This window comes from Lethenteron reissneri, chromosome 37 (assembly GCF_015708825.2).
Source record: "Lethenteron reissneri isolate LAM-NWPU_2019-01 chromosome 37, ASM1570882v1, whole genome shotgun sequence".
Taxonomy (NCBI): Eukaryota; Metazoa; Chordata; class Hyperoartia; order Petromyzontiformes; family Petromyzontidae; genus Lethenteron; species Lethenteron reissneri.
The window spans coordinates 597,724-615,410 of record NC_083815.1 but is presented as its reverse complement, the minus strand read 5'-3'; the positions used below and the strand labels follow the sequence as shown (position 1 = coordinate 615,410).

The following is a 17,687-nucleotide window of genomic DNA, read 5'->3' as shown; positions in this document are numbered from 1 at the left end:
CGAGAAGCCTGGCAGCTGCATTTTGGATCATCTGGAGCTTGGAGATGAGGAATTTAGGGGACAAGGGATGTGGGGAGGCGGGAGAGGACAGAGTTCCAGAAGGCGAGTTGGGTTGTGACGAAGGTATGGATTTTAGTCTGCATCAGCTAGGGTGAGGAAGTTGCAAGCGCTGAAATAATGTGCAGATGGAGGCACGAGGTCCTGTAGAGTTGCGAGACATGGGACGAAAACGAGAACGAAGGCTGAAAAAAACCAAAGATTACAAAGGATCATTTGAACCTCTGACACCTGGCGGGTGTGGGTGATGCAGATTTGCAAGCCGTGACCTAAAAGGCAAGTCAAAAAGCCAGAGTGATTTCCTACTCAAATACGCATTTAGGCAGTGCTCAGTTCCTGTTTGCAGTCCTGAGCCAGTGGTAGTAATTCCTAGTTTTATGGCAGGGGGGAGTCCATAGGAAAACCACTATATACTTTGCCACAGTGATGATGGGCCAGGTCAACCACCAACCAATATTTTCACTCTAAATCTTCCGATTGTGAGCTACTTGGCCGGAACGAGTGTCTCTAAGGCTTGTAAGTCAAATTTGAGATAGTGTTCTGAGTATGAAGACCTTCTCCATCGCTCTGGCGATTCGGGTGGCCACGTGCTCCAGGCGTCGTTCCCCTAGTGAGGCCTTGGCCAGTCTCTCCAGCTCCTGGGGGAAGCACAGCAAAGCACCACACATCACAGCATCACGGTCTATCCACTCCACACAAGTGAGCAGCAAAGCCTCAATGTAATTGTTACATACACGTGTGTTTGAAGCTATCATTGTGTTTAAGCTCATTTGTGACATTTGAGTACAGCTGTCTGATACGGATGCTGGTGGCATCAGTGGGTTTGGCCATCATGACTTTCTCGCCTAGATCTAGACACCATTTGTTTTCGGAAATTTCAACTCCATGAGTTTCCAAATGTGGTTGATGGATGAGAAACAGTGTTGGGTGACACTATGGCCAGCAGAATACACGACCGATACTACAGGGGCTACTGACAACCTGGGCTAATGCAGAACATGTACGGTCGTGTGACCGGGTATTAATTCTAGATTTGAAGCTTTCGTGACTGCAAGGATTCATGCTCTTAGTTTTTTCGGTAAAGTCACTTCGGTAAAAAAATAAAATTAAAATAAAAAATAAAATCATAAAATATTATTAAAATTCTCACGACGTTTCGGCCACAACGCAAGCAGTTCATTAGGACGCGGTCTTTCCGACAGCCCTGTTCTTCACCTGAGGACGGCTGCTTGCGTTGTGGCCGAAACGTCGTTAGAATTTTAGCTTATTATGTTTTATTTTTATTATTTCCCTTCTACGTGACTTTACCGAAAGAACAAAGAATATAAAATAAAAGTGGTTTCCTACACAAATTAGCATATCCTGTTTATAGGCCTTAGCCAGTCGTGGAAATTCCACACTATGGTGGGGATGAGTATATCCTAAGGACAACCACTGTAAACCTCCCTACAGAGTAATGCTCATGTTGTGGGTGTGCGTGTGTGGTTACCCCTCGCAGACGCTTCTCTCCTCCGTACATGAGGGAGCCGCGAGCGCCTACGCCGGCCAGGTGGTCCAGCGTGTGCATGCTGGCCGGCAGGGCCGGGTTGCACACCGGCTCCGAGAATGGCTCCTGCAGCGGCGACGTCAGGTCGATGTGTTCTGCCACGCTGCACGCGCCACACACCCACTGCTCGTTAGCCGCACCCTGCACAATACCAAACGCTTCTCTGCGACACGTTTGTCATCGAGTCTGTTGAGCCGTTGAATAGTCACTCGCTCACCAGCAGCCAGTCGCCATAAAGACTCTCTACTGGACTGTTTCATCTCATCTGCACTGTGTTGAACCACTGTACTATAGGACACAACAACACACTTATTCACTCAATCACCCACTCGCCACACTGCAGGTAACAACGCTCCTCTTTCGGTTTCTTTCCTCGCACTTTGGGATTCTGTTCCATTATCTCTTATAACCATGCTCTATTCAAGACATGTGTCAACCCTTATTACTGTTTATTGCTAGCCACTTGACGTATTGACCCTCTCACCAATTGAACCTTATGGCGGGACCCCGGGGTCTCGTAAGCCCCCGGCTCTCACATAAACTGCGTTGCGACGTCATTTTATGTCTGTTGAAGGCGAACGATATGGTAATCTATTCCTCTCGATGAGCTCTACACGATGAGCTAATCAAAGTTTAAAAGTTTTGTTTCTTATGCGCATTCGTCCTCGCTGCACTTGGACGACATGACAACAGAATGATCCGCGCCAGGTGGGTTGCGGCGTTTATGTGCGCGGTGGGACAGAGTCGGCGAAAATAATGAATTAATGATTCCCGCTTTTGACTTCCAATTATTCGGGACCCCGGGGTTCCGCCATAAGGTTCAATTAGCCCTCTCACCAATTGGTTAGCAACTGCTTTTAAAATAAACCGGACATCGCAGGGTAAAAGTAGGGTGTCAGCATATAAAACCAGAGCAGGATCAATTCACCGGATGTTCTTGAGAGTGAGGGGAACCCAAGTGGAAGGGTGGATGTTGGGGTTGAGACGTCGAACTCGGATGCATTCCTTGGTGCTGGGCCAGCCTAGGTTCGCAAACTTCTTGGCTGCTTCTGCACACACACCATTGCGACAGCACGCAAACACATAAAGGCAGCTGTGGAAACGGTTTCAGAGAAATTCTCAATCACACTTCGCATTCTATACTTATGTACTTCTTTAGCACTGTACGTAGCCAACCATTAACATGAATGGGGAGGTCACATGGCCCAGTGATAGCACGTTCACCGCTTGTTAATGGTGTTTGCGGTTTTGGATTCGGTGAGCTACCATGGTAAATACTGTCGTGCTTATTAACCATGAAATACTACACGCCATCTGCTTCACTCACAGTGGACGTTAAAGATCCCATGATGTTCTTTAAAGAGGAATAGACCACTATGTACCGGCGTCATGTTTTTTATAAAACACTAGCAAATTACTTCATTCATAAACACGGCAATCATCGCCCCCTTCCTGTGAAACACTTAGCAGGACCTTTCTAAAAACGAGACTGATTGGTAAACAAGCGTAATCACAATGATAATAATTAAGCACGTCCTCTTTCAGTACCTGGTTGCTGCTCTTTGCTGATTGGATGCCCTTTATCACCATTCTGAGGGATGCAATGTCCTTTCTGGAGAGCTGATTCCAGAGACAACACATTTACAATTCCATTTCTACAAACATCTTCCATCAAATGGTCATGATAAAATGGACAGAGAACGGCAGAGGAGTAACAGCCGTTGTAGTTGATCAGTCACAGGGTGACCACATAATTTAATGGCCCATCTTACCTTGCAACATTTTCCAAAGTGTTAGGTAAAAGCCACCTCAAGTCACTTAAGAAATTCAGGTCCACAACTATGTTTACATGAGCCTCAGTGAGAAAGTTTTTTGCGACCAAATGAAGGTGATGTGGTATAAATGCTTCATCATCAGTCAAAAGGGACACCGCGTTTCACCTGGAGGTGCAGAGGTTTTTACGGGGCCACTGAGCTGGGGTTCAGATTCCTTCTGTGCTGGAGAAAACACCCACTGCTCTCTCTCTGCCTCTTCCATGGGACTTCCCTCTCTCTTGGGAATGAGACCAAAGTCTCCCCAGGCCTCCTTCTGTTTCCGCGACTGCTTTACTTGCACCGTTATCTGCACAACAACAACAACAACAGCCAAGCAACATCCACGTCGAGTCACCAACGTTGCCTTAAAGTGATCACAAAGGTGTCTCAATAAGAGGCTAAAGTTATTATTTAGAGAACATGTTAGCATTCACAATGCAGCCTCCCTCTGATCAAATGTGTGCCAGAAACCCAGTTGCAATCTAATGACAGCAGCAGAGAAGTCGTTTGGTTTGTGCTTCAGCTATGACTGTGCAGAGTCAAAGAGATGAAGATCCAAAGGAACTAGGTCTGGTATGCAAGTCAGATGTTGTAGAAGATCCCTCCGAGCTTCCCTAACAGATCCATTGGTATGTGGACAGCGTATCACTGTACAATATCGTGCTGAAACCCCGCTCCCTTTACCACCAGTATGGTGTGTTTACAGGCCAATGCCAGACTTCATTTTATCCTCCAACAAATAACAATGGAAGGAACCGATGATCACGATTCAATGGCGCAAGGCAAAGATGCGTGGCCGTCAAAGAAGAACGGAGCAAGTCTTGCATTACCGGATAAGCCATTCTCCCAAGCATACATAAAACATTCCTGTTCATCTGTAATTAAAAAGAAACCTATCAGAAGCACCGCCGCTAGGGTGTGTTAGTTTAATGCAAATGAGAGGTTTTTTTTGGTTAGATCGTGTAAATATAAATGTGTCATTACATCCGCCACCACCTGACACAGCCAATTAGTAAGGTTTGTCACGTAAACAAAACATGCCAATTCGTTACTAGTACAGCACACCGGTGTGATGGAGAGTACACCGACAACATTTACAATTCGAGTACGACGTTTCGCCAGTAATTACAACTAGCATCATCAGGTGACAGACAATCTCGAATTGTAAATGTTGTGGATTTACTCTCCAATACACCAGAACAGTAGTTGTGTAGGGTAGAGAGATGGGCTTTGTGGCACTACACAAATAAATACTGCTGTGGGGCGTGTGCTTCATAAAAAGGAGGTGGCAAAATTGCACGTCCAGCTTGAGATGCAGACGTTATCAGTCACATGTACAGGCATCTACACGACTGCAGGGCAAAGGTTAGACCAAGGTCAGGTTAAGTGATCACACGTGAGTTTTCTCCGGGGACTCCAGTTTCATTGTTAATGGAGTTGGCCCAAGATGCCAAGAGAGGACCACACCAAATAAATATCAAATACTCCCAAAAACAACTGTTAGCAGTAGCAGAACACACGTGCCAACAAGGACACTCATTTGATTTTGATGTTGAAGTTCTGTGCAAAACTAGCTACTACTGGCCAAGACTAATTAGAAAATCTATCGAAATAAAAATAAATAAAAATAATTTAAACCGTTCGCATAGCTACCGACTTAGTGCTGCGTGGAAGCGAATTACCAAATAATACATTGTTTAAATGCATGCCAATACAGGCCACCATACTTCAATAGGGTTTACTGTATTTTCCCGTATATAGCCCGCATACACATATAACCCGCAGACGCATATACCCCGCAAAAATAGCGTTTTGTTTAAAACAAATTTCAGAGAGCCCGCACCTCCATATACCCCACATGCATTCATATCTTTAAGGTCGGTACCGCAGCTTAATTCCATCATATTAATACAAAGTTTACATTTGTAATACATTCCACTATTAATTGTTAACATTAAAATCATAACGTGCACAAAGAAAACAAACTAATCGGAAACGAGTGAACTTAAAACAGTAAATAAGTAACAAAAGTAAATATCCAATAAATAAGTAACACATAACTGGTAGATAAGTAAGTAAGCGTACTGTTAGGCTTACCAGCATTCGACCTCATCATTTTTACAGCTACTGGACCAGTAGTTACCCCTGTACAGTTTCAGCACTGGTAGATTGCGCACTTTGCAGACAATAGCGGCACTAATGTAACGCCACTGCCTCCTGGCAAAAAAGCCATTGGAAGTTTGAAACAAAGCTCATGGTCGCGACTGTATCGTGCTCAGCCAATAGCAGCGGCCTAAGGGACTCGGCAATTATGATTCCGTGTCTGGTAGATGCTTGTTAAGGCCCTTCCCATTGCGCAATGTAAACATTGTACTAACAATTTGAATAATTTAAAACGTGATAACATGTGCAATTTTAGTGTTAGTGGTTTATTCAGCAGTGCTTTAGTCAAAGGTAAGTGTTGCATAGTGGATAGTCCTACCATGAAAAAAATTAAACGAGTTATGACATATCACACGTGTAAAATCTTTTCGTGATAGCCCGCACCTCCATATACCCCACAGGGTCTTGTTTTGTTTGTAAAAAGTGGTCTACCCCGCGGGTTATATGCGGGAAAATACGGAACCGTTGGTACGGCTATTTACACACAATGGACAGGAAGGAACAGATCAAAGGGCTCACATAATGCACGTGCATAATGTACGTTGACTCATTAATCCCCCCCCACCCCCCACTTTGCGCAAGAGCGCAGAAGTGTGGTCACCACATCTATGCCTCTAAATAATGAACGAAACAGGAGGACTTCTCCACAAATCTGGCTGTCGCCTGATGAAGCTAGTTGTAATTGCTGGCGAAACGTCGTACTCAGATTGTAAATGTTGTGGCTTGGCTCTCCAACACACCGGTGTGCTGTACTAGTGACGAAAAAGGGGAAAACCTATTCTCATATTTTGGTACTGGCAAAGGAGGTCCCATGATGTAACCCTTACTAGTTGACTGTATCGGGTGGTGGCGGGTTTAACGACACATTAATATATTTACGCGATCTAACCCAAAAACCTCTATTATGGATGATATTGGTCGCGAAAGCCTCCTACGTGTTCAACTAGGACCACAGAGCTTTAAAACTTATTGGTGTTGATTCAGGCTGCCTTCCCACTTATCTGTGGTTTCCCGCACCTCTGAATCATATTCTCTCTCTGGGAGCAAACAAGAATGGTGCACGTTATACATTTAACATCGTAACTTTATAATTATAATTTTCATTTGTAAGCCACATTTCATCCGTGGATACCAATACGCCACGTATGACAAGCAGGAAATAAACAGTACCGGAGTAAATGGCCAGAATTCGGGGGGTAAAGGTAAGTTTTTAAAGAGGTGAGTTTTTCAAGACAGACTTAATATATCTAATTATTCTGAGCATCTTATTAGCAAAGGAAAAGCGTTACAAGGCTTGAGAACTGCACTGGCAAAAGTCAAATATCACTGTTGTAAGGTGCTTACCCACTCATCTTCATCTCCATCGCGACAGTCCCCAAAGCAGGGCCCGGCCTGTGAGTCGCCAGCAACCATGCGTAGCCCCTGCAAGTCCACCCGCTGCCCTTTGACCTCGAGCGCTCCCTCGAACCAACCGCTCTCTGACCACACGGTGGACAAGACGTCGCCCAGTGCCGACCGCGGCTCCTCCACCGTGGAGTCGTCAGTGCCGCGCTGCTCTGTACTTCCGTCAGCCGAGTCCAGTGTGGAGGACTTTGCCTCTTCTTCCAAGCCTTGCGTCTCCTTCCGAGTGAGTTCCGGCCCTGAGTTTATTCCCTCCTTCCCTTCCACTTTGAAGAGCCTCTCTTTCTGACTTGGCTGCATATCTAAGCTTGTTTTCCAATTGTCAGATATCATTTCGGCCTCAAGATCTTGCTTTGGCTCATCTTCTTTGAGTTTCCCCACCTCATCCGCCTCCTCTGATTCTGGCTTTTGCTCCTCCTTCAAGTGGACCTCCTCCCCTGTGCCATTTTGGCTTCCAGCACCTACAACACATTATAAGCTGGCTCAAACAATACAGCCACCACTCATTCACACCATACAGCCACCACTCATTCACATTCTACATGCAGTTCACCACTCACTCACCCAATGCTTCAATCACTCAACAAATGCACCAGTCACTCTTCCCAATACAGAAAACACTCAATGAAGGTGTGGCGAGTGTCGGTGCAGTGAGTGTCAGGTCATGGTATCTGGTAAGGAGCGAGTCTGAGGGGGGTAGGGAGTGGTGTGTCAGGTGACTAGTGGTGAGTAGTATCTGGTTAAAACATTTAAGTTTATATTGAACACCCACATATAGGCAGGGCTGTCCAATAGTTAAACGATGCAGAGACAACAGCAATTGTCCATAGTGATTACAACACAGACATGTGCTGCTGATAACTCGTACCACTGGAGAAGCTATACAATAACAATGTGTTACGTAGTTCTGTATAATTTTGAACAACACTCAGACTGATTACCGTTAAGATGTTTGTGAAACATGTAACGGGATTGTTAACAGAAGACAAACCTTGTTCTGTCCTTCCATGCTGAACGAGGGAAGAAGGAAGTGCCGCCCCTATGTCTCGTGTGCCGCGTGTTGCAGGGACCTCTTGCTGCTCACTGCAATTCCCTGGAAACAGTCGGCACACTCGACACTTACTATGCGCTCGCCAATCCCCACACACTAGACAACGCGACGGTATGTAGACAACACGTGCTCCAGAGTTAGATGGAGGGAGGGGGCCCGCCGAGTCAGTCGGGGTGTTGCCAGTACATGACGGCATGGTGATCTTATCGGAATAAATATGGGAAGGAGGCAGATTATCTGCTTATTTTATTTGTGATCGATATTCTCTCCAATGAAAGTCATTATTGTGTTGTGTATTCTATAGTTTTCCCTCAAACTAGGACTCATAACTAATCGTGGTTGTTCATAAGTACTCTGATGAGACCGACTTTGCCGATGACACACTCAATGTCATAACTGGTGAAGAGTTTACTTGTAGTAATCCAATGCTGCTGAATAAACATACTCTCTGGCCATGTAGTTGATGGGATGTATAAAATATACTTTAATTTCTTATATATGCAAGGACAGATAGAGGAAGGTGATGTATTATCAGCTAATTTACTCTGATAATTATATATGGTTGAGCTAGAGCGAGAGGCTCACTGGGTCAGAGTTGGGGTTTTACCGGTTCGTGACAGCGTGGTGATCTTGTACAGGGTTGGGTATAGCTGCAGGCAACGGGCTCGGAGCAGGCCCTGTCCGCAGAGGTCACAGTGCTGGTTCAGCTGCAGTGCTCGGTCAAACGCTTCCACCGCTCCACTTGCCTTCCGATCATCCAGCAACACGTTGCCCAGCACCAGAAAAGCCGCGGCCTTCACACCCAAACACGACAACTTTAGTAATCAAATTTAGAAATCGAGACAGTTTTATTTCAAAGGAACCTTGCGTGTCTTAGCCAATCATTGTTTGAGTAAATACAGGTCCAGTACATGCCGTGATTTCCATATGCATGTGTGTGGCGAGCTCAGCAGCTTTCTTCCCAAGTGTCCTCCAAGATCTGCCTCTGTGGAGGAGGTTCATGAAGAACGCTACTGGGCAGTTGCAGGCAGTCACCCTCCAAAAACAATGAAGAGCGGTGGAGCAACGAACAAAAAATTGAGTCGAGGGCTGGGCAGCTAAAACACAATGAAGTGGCACAGTGGGGGCGACGGTTGGTGTATTTGCTAGTCCTCTCAAACCATAGCGCCTGGGTCTGTCCCATGACCTGCCAGAGAGCCTTCCACACTTGACGTGACAGCCTTAAAGTGCAATTAGCCTGGCACAGGCACTGCGATGACGTCTTCACCACTTAGCGGCGAATGGCGGCGTGGTTTTGCGGTGGTGAGGCTCACCTGGTCGGCAGTGTGGTTGAGCGAGTGGTTTAGAAGGAGGGCGGCTTCCGTCAGCTGGCTCAGGTGCAGCGCGAGGGCTGCGTGGTCCGTAAGCGGCACGTGCCGCGCGCCCTGGGGAGCCAAACGCACTGCGGCCTGCAAGCACGCGGCTGCTCGTACCGCCTTCCCCTCTCCACGCCAGTGCAGCCCAGCGAGCACGTGGAAGACCCACCGGGGCTCTACGCACTGCGAGCCCCGCCATGCACAGATTTACACTCCCTTCATGAGGGTCATGCACTGTTACCAATTCTATGAAGTATGGTTTTAATTTCCACATGTGTTCACATCCAGGTAGCGTAGTGCAGCGGAAACATAGGCCAGCGGCAGTGCGTTTTCCACTTGTTGCGGAGATTTGTGGTCCGGTTTCAGCAGCCGCCCTGGTTAATACTTTGGGTGTATTAACTGTCAAAATATGTGCCATTTGCGACACAGCGTACATTAAAAATCCCGTACTGTCATTTCAAAATAGTCGGCCATTGCTTTCCGGCATCAGGGTCCAAATTTGCTAAATTTTAAATGTACATGCAAATGTTTCAATTGCTTCAAATAGCATAACAACATCACCCCTTACTGTGAAACTACTGCAGTATGTGGGAAGTATGGATACCAAATGTGAGTAATTTCACCTACAGTGGCTCAAGCATAAACTCACCTTGTCAATGGCGAGGGACAAAGCCCGAGTCACATTATCTTTCGCTCTCGACAGTCTCGCCAACCACTGCACACAACACCAGGAGGGCTATGTTAATCATAACCATATTATTATTCAGGATGAATACAGGTAGGGGCACCACAGTGACGAGATGTTAACTCCCTCGCCTGGTATGCAGTAGGTCATGGGCTCGATCCCAACCCTGATGCCTGTGTAGTGACAGAACGGTCACTACTGTGTTGGCCCGTACGAGGGCTGGGGGCCCCAAGGGGGTGCCTGGGGGGTCACGTGCTGGAGGGATCCGGACCTTCCCAGAGGTGGGGGAAGTGAGGCGTGGCCTGGGAAGTGAGGCGTGGCCTGGGAAGGGAGGCGTGGCCTGGGCGGAGCCGGCCACGCCAGAGAGACGAGATATAAGGGTGGTGTGAAGGCAGAGCAGGGCTGTTCCTGAGAAGAATGAAGACACCTCGTGAAGATGCCAGAAGAGAAGACCTACAGTGAGCGGACTGCCAGCAGCCACCTGGCTGGGTCACGCTGGAGAGAGACTAAAATACAATTGTGTGTTAGCTAGCGTAGGTCGGTGGTCACCACCCTATGTGTAGAGTAAGAGTAACTGTTGAGTAAACGTTGTGTTAATTAATAAATGAGTGTTGCCTCCCAAGAAGTGTGTGCGCCTAAATTGAACCCATTACATTTGGTGTCAGAAGTTGTGGAAAAATAAATATTGCTAGGTGTTATCCTAGGGAAGTAAAATGGGCACACGAAAAACAAATATAAAACTCATCTGGACGTCTTCGTACGACGGGGATGGTGTGACGACCATCCTTCGGACAGCCCCGGGGATGGCAGCCCCGGTGACAGAGAGAGAGAGAGATGGCGCTGCACGCGGAGCGGCGGGACTTGCATCGCACTGCTGCTTCGCCGCCATCGGGAACGGAGCGACGGAGCCGCGGCGAGAGGACACCATCGTCGCTGCGGTGGCTGGCGGGGGAGGCCCGGGCATGCGGGCCACGCGGTGGGCCCGCCATTTCGGCGGCTGGTCGGGGCACGGTTCCCGCCAAAACGCCGTTCCCGCCATTTCGGCGGCTGGTCGGGGCGCTGTTCCCGCCAAAACGCCGTTCCCACCATTTCGGCGGCTGGTCGGGGCGCTGTTCCCGCCAAAACGCCGTTCCCGCCATTTCGGCGGCTGGTCGGGGCGCTGTTCCCGCCAAAACACCGCTCCTGCTGCCGAAATGCCGCTCCCGCCGACATCAACGCCTGCAGAGGGGGAGTTCCAGCCTTCTGCTCGAGCGTGAGAGGTGGATGGGTTCGCAAGAGCAGGCCGTGTTCACCATCAAAGATTCTTCAGGCCGTTCCAGTGCTCCACCTTGCCGCCCTCCGCTATTCACAGTTTGCCAGGCGAGTTGTGACTTGACAAGCACCCGGCCCCAATAAAAATAATAATAACTTCACCCATCTTGCGTGTGCCGGGTTGCGATCGCGGGTTTTTTTTACTCGCTGGGTTGCGGAACGTGTTCGTCCGGTTGTGTGCGTGAGAAATTGACGCGGCGACCAGTGTTGTTGTTAATGACGGCGTCGAGATCGGTATCTTCTGGGGGTAGTTAATGATTAATTCGTTGTTGGTGTCCCGAGCTCCGTTGATATCCTGTATGTTGCCGTGTTAATGACTCGTGTTGTTACATCGTTGTGTTGCGAAATCGCCATTGTTATTGTGTATACTGTATGGAGTTTCGCTCGTGATTGTCACTTGCAACTGTCAGAAACTTTGATCGTCATTGTTAACAGTGTATGGAATGTTGGGTACTTGCTTGTGATTATTTACTATGTACGGATTGTCTGGAGTATTGATTGTGTGTGTTGCCATGTGGGGACTGGATGGTGCATTGTGCCAAATGATTGACTGTACGAACTTCGTATACTGCATATACTGTATTAATCAATTCGGCGATTCTTGGGGTTTGTGTACAGTTTTTTTTCTCTCAAAATTCGAATGCCCTGAGTCCCATGGTTAATGTTGAAGGGGATTTTGAAGTGACAGGTTCGGTTTGTTTCAAACTCACTGGTTGGTTCCTGTCCGTTGTTGCACAGATGATGTCTTTTGTGCGGGAATGCTCCTTGTGTTCTACATGGATCGGGGGTGCGTTTCCGTTAATTGCCGTCAAATTGCATTGCTCTCTCCACTCGGTTGGTACAGCTGCATTGCTGCAATGCGAGTCTCGGAGATGATGTGTACGGATACGGGATGTGAGGTGTATTGTTGTGACCATTGAATATTCGGGATCGTCAAAAAAAAAAAAAAATTTGTGCGTACCTGTTCGGCATTGGATTAGTTCTGTGGGGGATCATAATTCAAATTGTATGTGTTGTGATGGTGTTAAATTGCGATGGTGACATGCTGCCAGGGATTTGGAATTGTGCTGCTGGCTGTCACTATCTTGGGGCACAGGTCCTGACCAGCATGGCCCAGTGAGTGTTGCGTGTCTAACATGAACGTTGTGGTCCCGTCATGCTATGGCTGACGGCTTGACCTGACAGCCCGGAGCTTGAAACACTCCGTGGTATGTCTAGCCTAGTGGGCTGTGCGCTCACATGGCTCGGAGAGTGTGGTCCCGTCATGCTATGGCTGACGGCTTGACCTGACAGCCCGGAGCTTGAAACACTCCGTGGTATGTCTAGCCTAGTGGGCTGTGCGCTCACATGGCTCGGAGAGTGTGGTCCCGTCATGCTATGGCTGACGGCTTGACCTGACAGCCCGGAGCTTGAAACACTCCGTGGTATGTCTAGCCTAGTGGGCTGTGCGCTCACATGGCTCGGAGAGTGTGGTCCCGTCATGCAACGGCTGACGGCTTGACCTGACAGCCCGGAGAGCGAAACACTCCGTGGTATGTCTAGCCTAGTGGGCTGTGTGCTCACATGGCTCGGAGTGTGTGGTCCCGTCATGCAATGGCTGACGGCTTGACCTGACAGCCCGGAGAGCGAGACACTCTGTGGCTTGTCTAGCCTTGTGGGCTGTGCGCTCACATGGCTCAGGGAGGGTGGTCCCGTCATGCTATGGCTGACAGCTTGACCTGACGGCTCGGAGGTTGAGACCCTCTGAGGCGCGTTGAAACAGTGGGCTGGAGATTCGTAAGGTTCGGGTGGAGTTGGCCTGTTACGTTGAGACTGTTTCCCTCAGTTGTTAGGGTGCATGTTGTGCAGTGAGTGAACGATGGGTCGTCTCAGCTCGGTCGGTACAGCTATATGCTGCGATGCGAGTCTGGGAGAGAGACTGGGTCATCTCAGCTCGGTCGGTACAGCTATATGCTGCGATGCGAGTCTTGGAGAGAGACTGGGTTAAAATCCCACCGATATGGCCGACGTGTGCTACTGGTTGTGACGCCGCGTCGGAAAGGCGGTGGGGGGGTAACATGGAAATCCCCCCCCCCCGATATGGCCGACGCGTGCTACTGGTTGTGACGCCACGTCGGAAAGGCGGTGGGGTGGTAACATGGAAATTCCCCCCCCGATATGGCCGACGCGTGCTACTGGTTGTGACGCCACGTCGGAAAGGCGGGGGGGTGCTAACGGGTGACTGTCATTGCATGCGTGATTCTAACGGTGGGGGGGCTGTGCTGTAGCGTAAGTGGGTTAGCCAGTTTTCATGTATATTTGTTGTTAATTCCCCGTTTTCTATGCGGTTCCCTTTTACCCTCGTCGATTCTGTATATATTACGTGATTGTATTTCTTATCGGTCGCCGGTCATTTATTGATGTTGCTGGTTCGGAGGCACACCTTTTCGATGTTCACAGTTGTGTTACAGCCGGGGACGGCTGTGTGTTTATACAGGAGGGGGTGATGTAGTGACAGAACGGTCACTACTGTGTTGGCCCGTACGAGGGCTGGGGGCCCCAAGGGGGTGCCTGGGGGGTCACGTGCTGGAGGGATCCGGACCTTCCCAGAGGTGGGGGAAGTGAGGCGTGGCCTGGGAAGTGAGGCGTGGCCTGGGAAGGGAGGCGTGGCCTGGGCGGAGCCGGCCACGCCAGAGAGACGAGATATAAGGGTGGTGTGAAGGCAGAGCAGGGCTGTTCCTGAGAAGAATGAAGACACCTCGTGAAGATGCCAGAAGAGAAGACCTACAGTGAGCGGACTGCCAGCAGCCACCTGGCTGGGTCACGCTGGAGAGAGACTAAAATACAATTGTGTGTTAGCTAGCGTAGGTCGGTGGTCACCACCCTATGTGTAGAGTAAGAGTAACTGTTGAGTAAACGTTGTGTTAATTAATAAATGAGTGTTGCCTCCCAAGAAGTGTGTGCGCCTAAATTGAACCCATTACACCTGTATATTTGGAGTTTGCATGTTTTCCCCATTGTTGCGTGGATTTTTCTCCGGCTCCTGAAGTGTTTCCCTCCACATTTAGATGTGTGTTTAGCTTATTTGGCTGCTTTAAATTTCCACATGTTAAACCACTTCGTTGAGCTATCATTTGTGGCAAGGTATATTCTAAAAAAAAGCTATATAGCTTAGTGGGCTTTACCTGGTAAAATAAGAATAGTTTAAAAAAGGTAAGTCCAAAAAAATGTCACAGTAATTTCTCGCTCAAATGAGCTTTGAGGCATTGGTGCCTCAAAGCTCCAATTTAAAGCCCTGCGCAAGTGGTGGAATTTCCTTATTCTTATGGACAACCACTTTTGACTTGGGTGCTCATTTTATTGACCCCAGAGGATTTGAACTCGTGTCCTTCCAATTGTGAGCCACTCGCTTTGCCACTGAGCCACCTGGGCAGATTAAAGGCAAGTAAATGCTTCACAATTTAATGAAACTGATTTTCTTGGCAAGATTAATTTTATTTAAACTGATGCAACCTTTGGGTATAATAATTCTGATTACACATAGCAACTTAGTTCCCCGACTACAATACTACAAAATTTCGATTTAAAGCTTTCGTGACTGCAGGGATTCATCTTCTTGGTTCTTTCGGTAAAGTCACGTAGAAGAGAAGTAATAAAATAATAAAAATAAAACATAATAAAATAATTCTCACGACGTTTCGGCCACAACGCAAGCAGCCGTCCTCAGGTGAAACCAGGTCTGTCGAGGCGACAGACCTACTACTGGCAACTCTACTCATCTGTGAAAAACAGCGCCTTCCTTAAGGTGAGCCTTGTGCTATAAAAATGGTGCCAAATGTACAATGCTCCTGCCAGGAAACCGGAGCGCCACCGCAAATATGTGGTGTCACATACGCACTGCACATCACATGCCAAGTAACACCACAACCTGTGAGTGGAAACTTTGTAAAACCTCCATTTTGTTTGCATCGGTTGCAAATATGACCATCTTTTCAGTTTGTTATTGCCTGTATTTATCCAGCAATGCCTCACTGAGTCTCAACTCTCTTTCAGAAAGGTCCTGCAACATTGGGATGCTTGGCAAACACCAATGACCTTGTTTTTATTTTAGCTATGGGAGGAAACTGGAGAACCCAGAGAAAATCCATGCAGTACAAGGGGAGAACATACAAACTCCACACAGAAAGGCACCCGAGTCGGGAAGAAAAACTCAGGTCCTTGCTGCGAGGCACGAGTGTTACCACTGCGCCACCGCCCTGTCACCCTCGAAGCATTGAGGAGAATGTTGAATTGCTTTCGAATTACGTGATGTTTGTTTTTACCACCTCAGCCTCCCCTTCAAAAACTTTACGAGCCACAAAAGCGGATGACTGTGACAGGACATTGGGAGGGAGGAGAGTGGTGAGGGAGGGGATTGGCGAGGACAAGCAAAAGGAAGAACGGGTGGCCGAGAGCTGTGCGAGAATCTGACCTGCTGAATTAACGGCTCTCTTCTCTCAGTGGCTATACCGCCGTGGGTGACGGAGGTTTCTGAGCTGCCGGGCTGGAAATGCCTGGGCTCCGGCTTGAGGCAGCATGCTCTGTGAGCAGTCTCTCCAGGCATTTCCGGTTGCGCTGATTGCGTGCTGTGTGCCATAGCACACCGTGGCTTTTCAGGAGAGTTCATGACATCCTCCAACATCTGAGTCAGGCTTCCAAAAACAAAGCACATTGGCGGCATTCAGCATATGAGGTATTTAAAACAGTTGTAAACATATGAAAACGTCAACAAAGTTAAAGTGATTTCCTGCTAAAATGAGTATTTAGGTGGTTCTCTTATGCTGTTACGGTCAATGTAGTTGTGGGAATTACACATTGCAATAGTGGAGGAAAGTCTCCCAATTGGACAAACACTGTTTACTCCCCCACAGTGGTACCTACTTTATTGATTCCAGAGTTGATGGACTCTGGACTGAACTCCCCACCAGCATTTAAATTCGCAACCTTGTGATTGCGAGCTGCTCACTAGATTGCTGGGCAACCTGACCGGCCAGCATATAACATATGAAGTAGTAACTTTATGAATTTCTGAAATAAATGTGGTCCTACCCATTGTGTGTCTATGGTGATGTCTTACTTCATTCCCATGGTGTCCAGAAGAAAAGAAAATATCGGTGGAACTGAAGCAGGTGAAGTTGTGGGAAAAGTATGAAGACACTGCTTCCTCTGGGGCCAAAGGAAACCCTGAATGGACATCACAAGGCTCAAATAGCGTTAACAGACACACACCACACACACACTCCACACACACACATCTGCACAACCGAAAATATATTGTTTTGTACATAACCGATCTCAGGCTGTCCAACGGGAATCTGAAGTTCATTGTGAAGAGAATATACGTTTGAGGTAGGTGCGTGGTTCAGGGGTGACAGCACTGAGCCAGCACCACTGAGATCCTAGATTAAAACCTGGGCAGCAGCCTCCGATTAACCCAGGTTCTTGTGTGTAGTCGGTTGATAGTCTCAGCCCGGTTATCATCATCGTCATCAGCCAAGAACAATTCCCTGCAAGGATGAAGGCCTTCCCTGCGATGCAACACTCCATCCAGCACCTGCACATGAACTGATCTGCTTGCTTAATCTCCTTCTGTGGATGTCCTCAAGGATGCATCCACTCCTTCGCAACCATTCCCTTAACATTCTTCATCAATCGTCCATCCCTTCCAGTGATGTGCTCTGTCCAAGCCTGCTTAATTACAGCCTGGCCACCAAGTAAAGTAACGTTTCCTGTACAAGTACAAGAAAAAATCAGACTATATATCCGTTAAGCATGGTCGCCTACCTGTACACTGGCCGGCAGGTTGTGGTGGCTCCTGGCTCGAGGTCCTGTGTGGTGGTGGGGCCGTGAAGAGACGAGGCCCTCACCAGACAGAGAATCTGCTCTGCTGGGCAGGGCTGTGGTGCCAGCTCCTGGCTCCTCTTCCCCAAACTGAAACAGGTTGCGCACTGTGCATCATGACTCCACTCTACACGACACGCAGTAAGTTTACTGTGACGTGGCCCAGCGGGAGCGCGTTCGCCTCTTGTGACAGAGGTTCGTGGATTAAATCCGGCAGTCCCAGTACCGGACACCCTAACAATAATTGAGGACTTAGTCCAACATGGATTGAATTCTGATGTACCTGTGCTGGTTAGGCATTGCCTCACCAACACCTATTTTACCTGGAATGGTACCTTCTACAAACAGAATGAGGGTACCCCTATGGGCTCCCCCTTGTCACCAGTGAAAGCCAACATGTTCATGGAAAAGTTTGAATCAGACGCCATCCAGACATCCACCCTGC

At 48.2% G+C, this 17,687-nt stretch overlaps 1 protein-coding gene across 1 annotated transcript in view; it reads right to left on the bottom strand.

Moving 5' to 3' along the window:
- The window catches only part of TTC17 (tetratricopeptide repeat domain 17), a 32,566-nt gene that overhangs the window by 5,369 nt on the left and 9,510 nt on the right, over positions 1-17,687 (bottom strand). Inside the window, exons 11-23 of the mRNA XM_061566538.1 lie at positions 17,186-17,332; positions 16,479-16,585; positions 15,834-16,053; positions 10,037-10,102; positions 9,346-9,570; positions 8,640-8,826; positions 7,973-8,074; positions 6,925-7,442; positions 3,544-3,724; positions 3,152-3,223; positions 2,532-2,652; positions 1,547-1,706; positions 612-695 (exon numbers count right to left, since the gene is read on the bottom strand). Coding sequence (XP_061422522.1) covers positions 612-695; positions 1,547-1,706; positions 2,532-2,652; positions 3,152-3,223; positions 3,544-3,724; positions 6,925-7,442; positions 7,973-8,074; positions 8,640-8,826; positions 9,346-9,570; positions 10,037-10,102; positions 15,834-16,053; positions 16,479-16,585; positions 17,186-17,332 — 2,190 coding nt within the window. The remainder of the gene's footprint in view (positions 1-611; positions 696-1,546; positions 1,707-2,531; positions 2,653-3,151; positions 3,224-3,543; positions 3,725-6,924; positions 7,443-7,972; positions 8,075-8,639; positions 8,827-9,345; positions 9,571-10,036; positions 10,103-15,833; positions 16,054-16,478; positions 16,586-17,185; positions 17,333-17,687) is intronic.